Source organism: Gopherus evgoodei, chromosome 2 (genome assembly GCF_007399415.2).
Source record: "Gopherus evgoodei ecotype Sinaloan lineage chromosome 2, rGopEvg1_v1.p, whole genome shotgun sequence".
NCBI lineage: Eukaryota > Metazoa > Chordata > Testudines > Testudinidae > Gopherus > Gopherus evgoodei.
The window spans coordinates 189,794,704-189,809,038 of NC_044323.1; the positions used below are offsets into that span (position 1 = coordinate 189,794,704).

Genomic DNA, 14,335 nt, shown 5'->3' on the forward strand with positions numbered 1-14,335 from the left:
ATCAGAGAAAATTAGCCATAGCATTTTAAGCTCTCTCTCTGCTCTGCAAATACTATTCAACATGCCTGGGCCTTCTATATTTTAATGGCAGTAAATATTTATATTATCTGAATCTTTTCCATGACTTGTCATTTTATACAATATTTATTCATCTTATAAAATACTGAAAATATTTGAAAAGTAATAAAAACAATGCTCTTTTTAGATAATCAAAATACAGATCTTCTGGCCAAATTATTTTGTAACTGTTCTATGTTAGCTCAGATAACAAGGGCACACTGTGAACTTGGACATTTGAGTATCTATTAAAAAAACAAAGTTTTGCCGTTGCTTCAGATGATATTCACAATTTTCACAGGAGAATAATGCAAAGGTGTGTAGTTTCTTGTGTGATGGAAGCAGGTGAAGTATAGTCATTGATTTTTGCAACCCATGAAATGAAAACAGAATTTACAAAATGGATTTTTATTAAATGAAAGAAAATCTGTTTTGTGGGTCAAATATGAAATAGAATATACAAAAACTTTACATCAGATCTCTCAAAGAAATAAAACCCTATCTAGAATGAAGCAGCACGCATTCCTTCCAAGAACAACACAAATGGGTGAATAAGCTCCTTATGGCAGTACAGGATCACACAGTATGCTGTGCTAAAATTCCAGGTTACAGAGAAGCAAAGTTAAAAATCTAAGTGGTCTCCCTAAAGAATCCAGCTAGTTCACAAAGTAACTTAAGAGCATGAAATTCAGTCATTTTGTATTCTCTTAGAAGCCAGTGACAGGTAGGTCAAGTGCAGAGTTCACAAAGCTTGCATATTACATTCTCAGTTTCTATACAAATATAAATTGCTCTTTTTTATTTTAAAAATTTTTATATTGGATAGTATTTAATTGCGGAAAAAGGTAAGACCAGATCATCAGGTTCCTGCTGCATTATTCAAGCAATTCCACCCTCTTTGTGGCCTTCTTTCCTTTGAAGCCAGTTACCCAAAACCATACCTTCAGATATATAAAAAAGTTACTGTATGTTAAATCATAAATCTTTGTACTACTGTCCTAGTATATGAAGGTTCTGCAGAGCTCATAACACTTCTTTGGCATAGTACACCAAGTCCCCCTTAATACTTTTCCTTTTAAAAAAGTATATTTTCCTTTAGTAAAACACCTTAAAAACATCTATTTCTGATTTTGTAAAATAATGTGTCACCTCTTGTGTTGCTTTGCAAAATATACACACACATTTTGGAAAAACCTTGAGTACTGACATAAGGGGCTCATTTGAAATTAGATCTGTTACAAGCAGTAAATCCCCTCTCATATGAATGTCACATGAAGTCATTCAATTCAGCTTCAAGTGCTGCTGCCATTTCATCTGCCTCTGAACTGCTCCCCTCCTCATCCTCGTTGCTGGACTCTTTACTGGATTCACTGGCAGCATCATCTTCATCCAATTTGCGCTTGTGACCCCTGTAAGTGTGGACAGGGAAAATACATGAACACGATTATTTACTTGCCTATAACAATGGAAAATAGGCAGCTTAAGGTTTTTGAAGCTTTTATCAGATCTAGACAAAAGGTAAAACACCTATTATCTAACAAACAGAACTAGATCACAAACATTTGGTCTTGTGACCACTATTCTATACCATAAACCTTGATACTGTAAACCTGAGCTACTGTAAATTTATTATTCCTACTTTCTGCACAACTAACAAATCAAAGTTTAAGGACCAATTGAAAAAGTTAATTTCCTTCCTTCCCTAGTCATGAAGGAAAAGTCTTTTCTCTATCATTTAAATACCAGCAATAAAATATTACTAAGGCAAAATTTCCAGGTAAGTTTTGGGTCTATCTTTTTGTAAAACTGAAATCCAAACTGAAAAGCAAAAATATTAATGAGGAGGCAAAAATAAATGAAATGCTTCTATATTAGCTTGTGCCTTATAGGAAATACAGAGCAATAGTCATAGATAAAAATAGCAAACAAAAAAACTGGAAATGAGAAAAATCTGAACTAAGATTGAAGACCTTACAAAATAATGAAGAACACTAGCAACACTACAGGACATCATCAAATACAATAAAACTGTAAATTTTTAGTCTAAACTAATTAGAAATAAGCCCCAAAAGGATGATCCTATTCCCTCCCCTTTAAAATTTCTGAAGAGGGGACTGCAAGCCTGCACCTTCACTTCTACGTCTGTTCTTAAAGTGAAGGAGGCCTATTTTCCTAATCTTATTCAGGGATAGTTTAAAGAAAGATTATGGAAACTTTGAAAGGTCAGATTTTTCCCATTTTTGTCCAAAAACTCATGAGATTTTGATGATGTAGTTCAGTTTAACACTCAAACACTAAACCAGAGGTGGGCAAACAACTGCCCGTGGGCCACATCCAGCCTGCAGGACCCTCCTGCCTGGCCTCTGAGCTCCTGGCCCGGGAGGCTAGCCCCTGGCCCCTCCTCCGTTATTCCCCATCCCCTGCAGTCTCAGCTCGGGGGGGTGGTCCGGGGGAAAGAAGTGTGTGTGGGGGTCACAGCCTCCCCTAACCAGCCCTCGATACAATTTTGGAAACCCGATGCACCCCACAAGAGGGTTGACAATGTTCCTCTTTCATGTAATAGCCAACTATTTGTTTTGTCTGTTTGGATTAATACTGCTAGACTGCACATCAAATTTTTGAGTATCTCCAAAGAATTAAGCACATTCTTTATAAGAGATTGAAATGCATCCTAGATTCCTCAAAGAATCATGTTCCTGGGTGTGAAAGCTTACCAAGAAAGCTCCTACACGTCAATTGTGATACATCCACAAAAGTATTTGGTTCTGAGAAACCTTGATGTCTGCTTCTTTTGCCACGAAGAAATTTGATTCCATATAGGTCAACCTCAGATGGCCATACCAGCAAAGGATAAAGCTGTGTGTGCTTTAGTCTGTCTGAGCTTCAATGTATTGGAAATAATGAATAAGGAACCTTAGAGATGCCATAACCCTGGTGGCAATGTGTACTCTCTCATCAATAATCAAGATAGAGGTGAACATGTACAATGCGTTTCTCTTAAATTAAGAGCTCCTCACATTTTTAAACCATTAGGTAGGGTAATACTGGCCTGTCCATGTGTCCACAACACATAAAATGGCAAACAACTCTAGTTCAGTTAATATTTACCTATTAGCAAAAAGGAAAAAAGACATTTATTCGGAGCGCCCATTGTGTACCTTCAAGACTGTAGACATGTAGTCTATTGCAACAAGGACACTCTGAAAAACAATACTGTGAACTGTGCATTCCATAAACATATAGATATGAACAGAACGGGATGTGAACATATGCGCTTGTAAGCCTGTCAGAGATTCAGAGCAATGAGATTAGTATTTTTTTTGAGCAATTCAGTATATTCGTCCTTTGGAAAGGCAGCCTGTGGCACCTTATAGACTAACAGACGTATTGGAGCATGAGCTTTCGTGGGTGAATACCCACTTCGTCGGATGCATGATATGTATTCACCCACGAAAGCTCATGCTCCAATATGTCTGTTAGTCTATAAGGTGCCACAGGACTCTTACAGATCCAGATCCAGAATAACACGGCTACCCCTCTAGTCCTTTGGAAAGAAGCTTCAGAAGTTCTCTGAAGTCCAGATCCTTTGATATGATGGGGCCTGTATGTGAGAGATGTTGGTAATCTTAACTCTTCTTCCTTACCTTTTTTCAAGGAGGCCGACAAGAGAGGCTCACCTCAAATCCCAAAATAAAAATCTTAAGGGAAGTGGAGTGGGTTACCTTATTTGTGCCTTGATCTTATACCAGTAGGACCAAAACACCTTTCCCCAGAAACACTGCTGGTGCATCACTGCCTGTTACCTCACTAGGAAGCTAGACTACTTCTTTTGGGGAATGGGGCATGGTGGGGATAGTGGCACATGGAGGCATGCTGAGTTTTGAGGTTCAATTTTGGGCCAAAACTCCAAATAAGGCTAAATGATATGAGGTGAAAAGCTTTGTCCAGGACTGATCTGAATACATCATTCTTGTAAATAACCCTGACCTTTTTAGGGGCGGGGGAGGAAGGAGGGTATTGCAGTACCCTGGATACAGACTCACGTACAGTAAAAAAGGATTTCTCAGATGTATTATCACCTCTACACAGCATATATTAGCATACAATTAAAACAAGAAGTACTGTGACTAAAACTGCCCAACAGATATCTTTGAACATTCCTGTTAAAAACTGTATAAACATGTGCAGGCAGAGTTTTGCTTGCTCACTTCACGCTGATTTCAGCCTTTGAAGATACAGCTAGCTCTCTTTTGGTCATTAAAGATACCCATTAGCTGAGCAAAATGACTTCTACAATTAGCTGTTCTTTTTGACACAGAATTCCATTCTACAAATTAATTTTCATGATGTTTTAAGGGATACTGCTGGCATATTTCTTTCCCTCACTCAGTTGTACTGAACTGAACGCTTGGAAATGTGGAAGATTAAATGCAATATATCCTGTCAGTTCTTATTCTGATGAAAAAAGATAGAATGACAGCTCCACTCAGATGAATTTAGATTTGAAAAACTTCCTAACTCACTGAAAAGAAACCTCCAAGCCAACTATCAGTCTTCTGCTACAATGTAGGGAAATCCGTTGAGAATATGTTTGTTCTCATTAAGACAAACACCTTTAACAATTTGTGCTCAATGAACAGTACCTGTACAGCCGTTCAAAAGATTTTAAATTAGTAGTATGAAATCAAGCCACAGCTAGTTTTGGCTGAGGAAAGGGGGCATCAATAAAATATTGTATTTTATATTTGTAAATTTATACAATAGATATAACAACATTACTTGAATCATTTATAACCCCAAGAGAACAGCACATTCCCATGATGGCATAAAACAATCTGCTAAAAAGCAGTTTGAAAAGTATATTTTCCTCATGAATTCATATCCACTCCTCATTATTTCCAGTTTCTATTCTATACTGCATTACTCTTTAAATGGAAGGGTTTTTATTTACTCTTGATAAAGAGAATGTATCAGCCTTATGCATGCAGGGAATACAATTAGTTTGCCTTGCCTTTTAAAGGTTGCTTCTGTTTACTGCTAAACAACATGAAGGCATCAAATAAGAAAACAAACAAACACTGACAGCCATAAATCATCTTGAAAACATTTTTAAAAGTAATCTTCAATAAATATTTACTTAGCTAAGATTAACCGATTAAAGGAAAAAATCAGGAAAGTCCAAATATTGACGCAAGAGTGAGTTTCAATAAAAATCACTAAAACTGCACAAATTCACTTCTCTCCCTTCTTCCCCCTGTAACTTCTAAGACTGGTTATATATTTACATATAGTTTCATTTTTAAAAAATAAAAATACAGTTGCTCTTTGTGTGGATCACACAAGAGTCCACAGATTAAATGGATTTAGCCTTCAACAGGAATTATCTTGTAATCTAAGCATCTGAAATTAGGACTCATTTTTGGCTTCATACCATAAGTCAAAACTCTTGACTCAGACCTTAACAATGTACCCATATCATCATCACGCTTAAATTCCCTAAATGAGCAGGACACTTGGTGGATTACAATGGGAGATTTGTACAGAAACCCCTTCTTTTCCAGAAATCACTCCAAGATTTTCACTCAGTTTATTCTTTTTGTGTAGAATATACCCCTGTGTTCACATCCTATGCACTACTGTAATGTTTTTACAACTTATGCTTGGGAAGTATTTAAAAAAATTCAATTTGGTGATCAATAATATGGCAAAATGCCATTAGCAGCATTATATGTGAAGTTATCAACATGAACTACAATCATGACTAAAAGTACATTTTCCAGGTAAGTCTGGGGAGTGGCCAAAATGGTTCCTCAGAGACAAAGGGCAAGCTGATGCCTAAGTCAGGCGTAAACAAGGCTGGTGGACCATTACCTGCTAAGCGGGCATTCGTTGGCAGGAAAGGGGGCAGAGGCAAAAAACCACTTACATCTTTAGCAAAGAAACATGAAGGCGTTTCCTTCCAAACAGACTGCCTGTCACCTTGCTGCTAGCTGGAAATGTTTTTCAGGATGGGGACTGAAACTATAAAAAGCAGGGGCAAACACCCCAAAACACCACTCTTTCGTTCTCCCTGCCTATGGCATTCTTGGCATCTGAAAAGACAAATGAAGCAGCTGTTGGACTCTGGGGGAGGGGTACTGACAAAGAGTTTGGTCAGTAAGACTGCTGAAAGCATGCGGTGAGAAAATTTTGCTTTGAATCTCATATCGTTTGTTAAATTAGGCACCAGTAAGCATTTTCATCTTTATTTTTCTTGTAACTATTTGTTTATGCCTCATTACTTGTACTCACATAAAATCTCTCTTTGTAGTTAATTAACTTGTTTTATCTAATCCAGTGTGTGTAAGGTGAAGTGTCTGGATAACTATTTAAAATAATGAGCTGGCATATTATGCCTCTAAAGGAATAATTGGACTTAATATATTTGTACTGTCCAGAAGAGGGCTGGGCACTACAGGACATATATTTCTGGGGGAAGATCCAGGATTGGGATTACCCTGAAGCATAACCAAGACTGGTAAGAACCAAGGTGTGGCTGGCTGGCTGCAGCACACAAACATATGATTTACATGCTGCAGGCTGTTTGTGAACAGTCCAGGTTGGACGCTACAGCAGCAAGGCATTGTAAAGGGCACCCCAGGTTACAGGGTAGGGGTGACACAGCTACTCATTAGTCTGGACTATAGCCCAGGTATGTCACACTCTTGTTTAAGGAAAAACGTTTTTTAGGTTATGCAAACATAACCATGACAAACTCAGTCTTATTCTTGTTCATATTTAGAGGCAAAACAGAAGTTCTATGTTTCAGAATGGTTCTGCAGCTGTGGAACTGGAATCTTAAGGGAATCCTCTTTAGGGTCAGCTGTGTAATGGCTATGGTTACTTCTCATGCTGCCTCTTGGACAGTTTAGAGACCACTGAATATGTTATATGCCTCCACAGTGTTCTGCCCTGAACCAAACCTGGTGCGTTACAGGATAGGATGGCTGGTCTCTGTCAATACTGTCCAACCATTGTGTTTTTAGATCTTTGGGGGGATAGGGGTCTTTTCCATCCTGCTTTTACTTGGTCAAAGTCAAAGATGGTTCTCACAAGGAAGTTGGTAGGCATTCGGAGCAGATAACCATAGCACCTTTGAGAGTGTTGGACAGCCATCTGAGAGTGAGACCTATTTAGTTAGAAAATGGATCTTGTCATTTGATGTGAATTGATGTTTTCAATCAGAGATGCTTCATCTAAATGTTGTCCAACTTCTTCTCAATCTTGACAGTGAGAGGCTATATTTCAGTCCCATAGGTCCAAATACTGACCACCAATATATACTCAGCTTCACCTCTCTATTTATCAGGGTATTGGTTTGCCAAAGATGTTCTTGGTGAGGGACCTCATTACTGACTATGCTTTTGTGGTGTGGACTTCAAATTCTCTCTGAATGCCACTCATCCTATCGGCCATAGATAAGTCGCACAAACTGCACCAAGCCCAAACAGAACAATAGGCTGACAGCTCTGAAGTGGAGTTGGCAGCTGGGCTGCAGGTCTACCCACTCTTCCAATACAGCCCTAGGCAACCAGGAAATGGAGGGAAAATTACCAAGTCCCTTAAACCTGAAGAGAACACTGCCCTCTGTGGCAGCTTCATAGGAATTACTGCCAACATCAGAACTCCAATAGTCTCGGAGAGGTCTTGAAAAGGCAATTTAAAGGCTTGGTAGGGAGAAATTAATTTGCATGAGTTCACTGCCTGGTCATGGGTTACAAAGGTCCAGACCATCAGCAGCAAAGCAGATTTATAGCAGCCCTTTCTGTCACCAAATTAGTTTGTCTGGCATGGAGCTCCCATATGTGGAAGTCAGAGGCTTCTCTGCCTCTCACTGCCATGTAACAGTCATGGGCTCAGCCCTTAATATTTTTGAAAGGCACTGGACTGTTATCCTCCCTACAGTACATCTCTGGACAGGTACATCACAGGCAACAGAAGTGCAAGATTCCCCACACTGCCTCAATCATGATTCTGAATTCTAATCTGAAAGGGCCGCCTCAATCTCTATGCCCACACAGCCTGTGGCCTTCAAATGGAATCTGTGCACAAAAGAGAGAATAGCAATGGTAAGCTTTATAATATGATATCCAGTGCACTAGGAAAATGACTGAAGGCTCGTAGATACAAACTTACATCCCTGTGGTGCAGACTAAAGAACTAAGTCTGCATTAGTGTGCCCTGTGCTAATTATCCTGTGTGGACCCTGCTGGCGTGCACTAAAAATTCTTTAGTGCACATTAATGTAGTCTTCCTTCAAACAGTACTATGGTAACGCTTACTACTCATTAGGAAACATTAAGCATGCATGAGCAGGATTCATATAGGCCAGTCAGTGAACACCACACTAACTAGGAATAAAATGTACACCCCTCTGGTGTGGGCTAAAGCATGTAAACAAGCCATGTGAAAACAACTCATTTAGATAGCCCAGTACTCATGTAGTAACATTTACCCTACAATCACTACTGTGTTGGCATGAATTAGAACAGATAAACTAGAAAAAACATTATTTTGTATCATAGTACATGTCCCCCACAGCTCAACATTTGGCTAATTGGATTAAAACTAATGAAGCACAGAGGCTTGAAAGGGATGTTGACTGTACATGTTCTAGGTATTAGGTTTTTAAAAAAAAAAATTTTTTTTTTTTTTAAGGACAGATTACATAATTAGCTACCAACCAGATATGCTGAAGTTTTCAATTATATTTTCTTTACATAAGATAAGTGACACAACCTTTCATGGATATTTAATGCAATTTTAGCCGATAATCTACAACAATGTCCACAAAGGCACGGTACCATTTAATAAAAAGAAAAAACTCTGAACTTGTCACATTTTTTCTCATAAGCTTAACTAACAATTCCTACAGGACTGGAGAACAATATTCAAGAAAAACACACACAGAATATTTCTTGTATACCACTAGGCCTGGCAGAATTTGATTTATTTTAATAAATATCAATGAATAATATTGATGTTTATTTTTAAGCAGTTATTTCAACTTATGAATTTAAAGTTTCACATTTGCAAAAAATGGTTTTTAAGAATTTTTTTTTACACCATTAGAAATTTCAGTTGTGTATAATTATGGGGCGGGGGTGTATCAGACAATAACTATTTAATGACACTAGAGATTGAGATTAAAAAAAGTTAAATTATCAATATCACATGTCAAAATATGCAAAGTAAATATCCTTAAATCAAACTCTAAAAGATTCTCAAGCAGCATTTTTCTTATTTTGCCCATCTGTAACTTTCAATCATCATCAATGGAACTATTTTTCATTGATTTGTTTATGGCAAAGTTAAATCAATGTTTACCAACACTTTGATAGAAGTCGAGTCCTTCAACCCTATATATTATCAAGCATCCCGAAAACTAATCCTGCAGTTAGATCTTTGCTATTAAGTCTCTTACTGCTCTGCATGTTTTTAATTTTAATGAATTTTAGAGAAAAAGTCCTGGTAGAAACACACTAATTTTAATTGACTGATAGTGTATCTGTTTTTAAGTAGCAGGACAGCCAAATGTGAGGAAATAAACTCTCTCAGATAGCTACACTTAAAATGGTTACAGCCAATATGCTTGCTTTGAAATTAAGAAATCTTAGACGTGTGCACTACTTTAACATTAAAAAAAAAATCTATGAATGCTGAAAGGTTTGTAATGTATGACTTTAATAAACAGTATTATGTTAATATAAATTCTAAAATAAGTAATTTGAACTAAGCATTTTCAGTCAGCAATTAAGTTACTTTAATAAGTTAGTTCTCTGGTTCATAAAAACAGAAGATGTAAGCAAAGTTCATAAATGAATGCATTGTACTTACAGGAATAGTCCATAAATTTGGCCCAACTTTCCATTTTGCAAACATATGCTTTTGTGCCTACAATCAACGTGTTTCCAGAATTAAAAAAATAAACTCAGTGTAAACAGTTATTTTTAAACAATTAAATATTTATCTGTCATCTCTGAAAAAAGCCAACACTTCAACACCAAGAAATTGGAAGGAAGAAAAGAGCAGAGCTATACAAAGTAAACTACATCTTTAAAATTCGACATATTTCTGCTACCACTGATTATTAGTAGGAAAATTTTAGAAAAGTTTTTACTTGTTACTAACCGCTGCTTTCCATTTACTTTTTGCAATAATCAATGATATTAACATTAATGAAGTGTTTACAACATACCATTCTGAAGTGGACAATACTCCTTTAAAAGGAAAATGCAAGAATGGTTGGTTTTCGACCACAATATAAACACTTGGTATTACTTTGTAAAAAAAACAAAAACAAACCCACAAAATTAGATATTCCTTTCCAATACAGTGAACTCCACATTGTTCATCTGACCTTTTCATAATGGAAATGCAGGGATGCATTTGGGCATGTAATCTCTCAATCCTATTTTAGACAAATATACACAAAGATCTATTCACTTTATCTGTGCACACACCTGCTCCTGTGCTGAGCAAGCTGTTTTTATTTGAACTAATGTCCTTAAATGGCACAATATTCAGACAAAAAATACACAGCAACCACCCTGCTCATCTCTCCTTTAAAAACTACAACTGGCATTCCTTATTTGAACAAAATTCTCTCTCTAACCATATCTGCTCCACAAATATTACTTGTTAACAGGTGTCGGCTACTGATGCAGTTGAACCATTGCTGAACACAAACTTAGGTGCAAATGTAGACAAAGGCAGAGCATGGTTTTTGAAGACACCAAACACGCACTGTCCTTGTCTATACTGCAGCTAAACAGTTCCCAGCACTAGTTCTGCTGCACCCACTGCTAATACCCGTTTTTAGCAACAGATGATTCCCATAGTGTAGGCAAGCCTCTGTGTATTAGCATAGCCTAATGTATGTTTTATAGTCTTCCTCTTGTTCTCTCTGAAAAGAGCTGATTATGAACCTAGTAATTATGGAGCAATGGTAGTGCAACCATACCTCTATACTTCCTGGGTTTCCAACTTTTTGCCCTCTGTCTAATGTCCTTGAAAGTTAATATGCAGTCACACCACTGACACATGCCTGTGAATATGGAGGAGAGCCTCATCCTTGCTCTAGTCCCTTTAAGCCAGGTAGAAAAGCACCACATTTGGCTGAAGATTTTCCCAGAACTGCAAAAGACACTCAGGGAATCCCTTTCAAATCTTGCAGGACTGCAGACCACAGGACTATGGATATTCACTAGAGCAGGGGTAGGCAACCTATGGCACGCATGCCGAACATGGCACGCAAGCTGATTTTCAGTGGCACTCACACTGCCTAGGTCCAGTCCATTGGTCCGGGGAGCTCCGCATTTTAATTTAATTTTAAATGAAGCTTCTTAAACATTTTAAAAACCTTATTTAGTTTACATACAATAGTTTAGTTATATATTATAGCCTTATAGAAAGAGACCTTCTAAAAAAGTTAAAATGTATTAATGGCACACAAAACCTTAAATTAGAGTGACTAAATGAAGACTCGGCACACCACTTCTGAAAGGCTGCCGATCCCCCGCACTAGAAACACTGCCATAACTTGGACAAGTACTCAGGGTTGTTGAAGTTCAGCGGCGGGGGGGCCTCTCCAGCCCCCAAAGCAGCTCACAATCAGAGGTGAGCGAAGGGGGTTTAAAGTTACCATAGCCTCACTTCCTCCCCGGGGCTGCAAGTTCTGTGCAGCACCTCTTTGAGGTACAGACCAGAATCTCATGCTTTTAACTTTATCTTAAACCTTTTGGTATGAGAATTTCACCACTCAAACTAACATGTGTGAAAGAGCACTTCCTGATTGTCAGATGACAAAGAATAATGTCTTGTGATTATTTCTAATCATATTTACACTGGAGATTCAAATGTAATATAATGTATACATTTAAAACGTAATGTACAATCTTTAAATTTGCTTATTTTATCTTTACTTACACCATTTTATAATTTCAAGTCTGCAAGTATACATAATAATAGCAAAGCAATAAACTTAAAAAAACCCAGCTTCCTCTACGAAAAACTAAAATAATAAGACTTCAGTGTTAAGGTCTAAGATCTGCAAAATAACGTTAAGAATTCAGCTCTGCTGTAATCTCACAGTGGTTTTTGCTCCTATCATTTAAATACTGAGTGCATTCTGAGAGAGAAAATTGATAAGGGATATTAATGACCAGATAGATAATTTATCTTAAAATGCATTTGACTATGGTAGCTATGGAGATCAGAAATAAGGGCCACTAATTAGCTAAACAACAAATTTGTGGATTTAATTAAAAAAATGCATGGTGGAGAGTTCGACATATGTGAAACTGGAAAATGATACTTTGCCAGTCTCCAGTGCTTTTCAGTCGTATATCCACTTCTCCCCCCAGCACCTTTCCCTCCACAGATTATTCATGGCGGAATTCTGCACCAATGTGCATGTGTAGAATTCATGTTCCCTACAGATTTCTTTACTTCCCTGCACAAAAATGACTTTCTGACAGAAAAGCAAATGGAAGCTGCAAAAGTAGTCACGTGCCCTTCCCCAGCAGTGCAGATAAAAAACACAGCAGTCTTGGCCAGTGGCCCCTACCCTGCACAGGGCTCAGCTGCTAGTCCTGGTTGGCTGGGGTTGAAGGAGGATGGGACTTCCTCTTCTCCTGCAAGAAGCGGATGGGGCTTGCTCCAACACACCCCCAGAAATCTCCCCTAGTTCCACACATATTCAGCTGAGCAATCACCTTACCCCTATCACTCCTCAGCCGTAGGGTATGGGGTCACGGTACACAGTCTACCCAACCCCTGTGCATCTGGACCCCGCCCGTACCCAGACCCCTGCTGACCCTCAACTCCCCCTACACCCAGAATGCCCTCCCATCTGAACCTCCACACTGCTGAGTCTCATGCCCTGCACCCAGACACCACTGATGAGCTGCCCTGCTGCACCTGGACCCTCAATCCTGCTGAGCCCTATCCACCCTGCATCTGGACCTCCATCCCTGCACCCAGACCCCCCCACTGGACTCCCGAACTTGAACCTCCACCCTCTGAGCCCCACCTCTGGGTGTCGGGGGAGTTGAGGCGCAGCTGGGGTTGAGGGAGGATGGGACTTCCTCTTCTCCTGCAACTTGAGTGTACTTTTGAAAGTGTACACACATGTGCACAGACAGTTATGTTCCACCACCACCACCACCACATCATCTTATTTCTAAGCCAGTCTTCCATGCTCAAAGGCGGCCTGCTCTTTGCTCTAGCAAAAAGACCATTGCCTTTGAATATTAAGTGTCTGGCTAGAGAAATCAGCTGAACCTAGCCTTCACAGAGAAAGGTTCATGTTTTTGTATAATTCCCTCAAATTAATTCTGCTCTACATCAAATATGATCAGCATTAGTCTGTTGATTCAATCTGTCACAGTTAGGAATGTGAAGTCAAGCCAATACTCCTTTTCTGAAAGCTCGTGTTTCTAATTTTTTTATTCCAGAAATATTCTCATCTCTGATAGACTGGAAAGCTCTGTTTTTGCTCAACCATCCCATCCCAGTATGCAGAATGCATATGTCATAAACAGATAGCTAAGGGTTAATGTCTCTTTCACCTGAAGCACCTGACCAGAGGACCAATCAGGAAACTGGATTTGTTCAACTTTGGGTGGAGGGAATTTTGTGTCTGAGGTCTTTGTCTGCCTGCCTGCTTTCTCTGAGCTTTGGAGAAGTAGTTTCTGCTTTCTAATCTTCTGTTTCTAAGTGTAAAGACAAAGAGATCAGATAGTAAGTTATATGGTTTCTTTTCTTTGGTATTTGCATGAATATAAGTGCTGGAGTGCTTTGATTTGTATTCTTTTTGAATAAGGCTGTTTATTCATATTTCTTTTAAGCAATTAACCCTGTATTTGTCACCTTAATACAGAGAGACCATTTGTATGTTTGTTTGTTTGTTTTTTAATATATAAAGCTTTCTTTTTAAAACCTGTTGAAGTTTTTTTTTTTACTGGGAAATTTCAGGGAAATTGAGTCTGTACTCACCAGGGAATTGGTGGGAGGAAGAAATCAGGGGGAGATCTGTGTGTGTTGGATTTGCTAGCCTGATTTTGCATTCCCTCTGGGTGAAGAGGAAAGTGCTTTTGTTTCCAGGACTGGGAACGGAGAGGGGGAGTCACTCTGTTTGGATTCACAGAGCTTGTGTCTGTGTATCTCTCCAGGAGCACCTGGAGGGGGGGAAGGGAAAAAGGATTATTTCCCTTTGTTGTGAGACTCAAAGGATTTG

The 14,335-nt window shown here is 38.6% G+C and overlaps 1 protein-coding gene across 5 annotated transcripts in view; it reads right to left on the reverse strand.

The window, feature by feature from the left end:
* The window catches only part of CTDP1 (CTD phosphatase subunit 1), a 191,491-nt gene that overhangs the window by 12,085 nt on the left and 165,071 nt on the right, over nucleotides 1-14,335 (reverse strand). The window contains exon 13 of one of the 5 annotated variants that reach the window (XM_030552590.1): nucleotides 450-1,466. The exons of the other annotated variants lie outside the window; for them this stretch is intronic. Within the exon in view, the coding sequence (XP_030408450.1) occupies nucleotides 1,325-1,466 (142 nt within the window). The 3' untranslated portion in view covers nucleotides 450-1,324. Of the gene's footprint in view, nucleotides 1-449; nucleotides 1,467-14,335 lie in introns of those variants that run through there. 5 annotated transcript variants of the gene reach the window in all.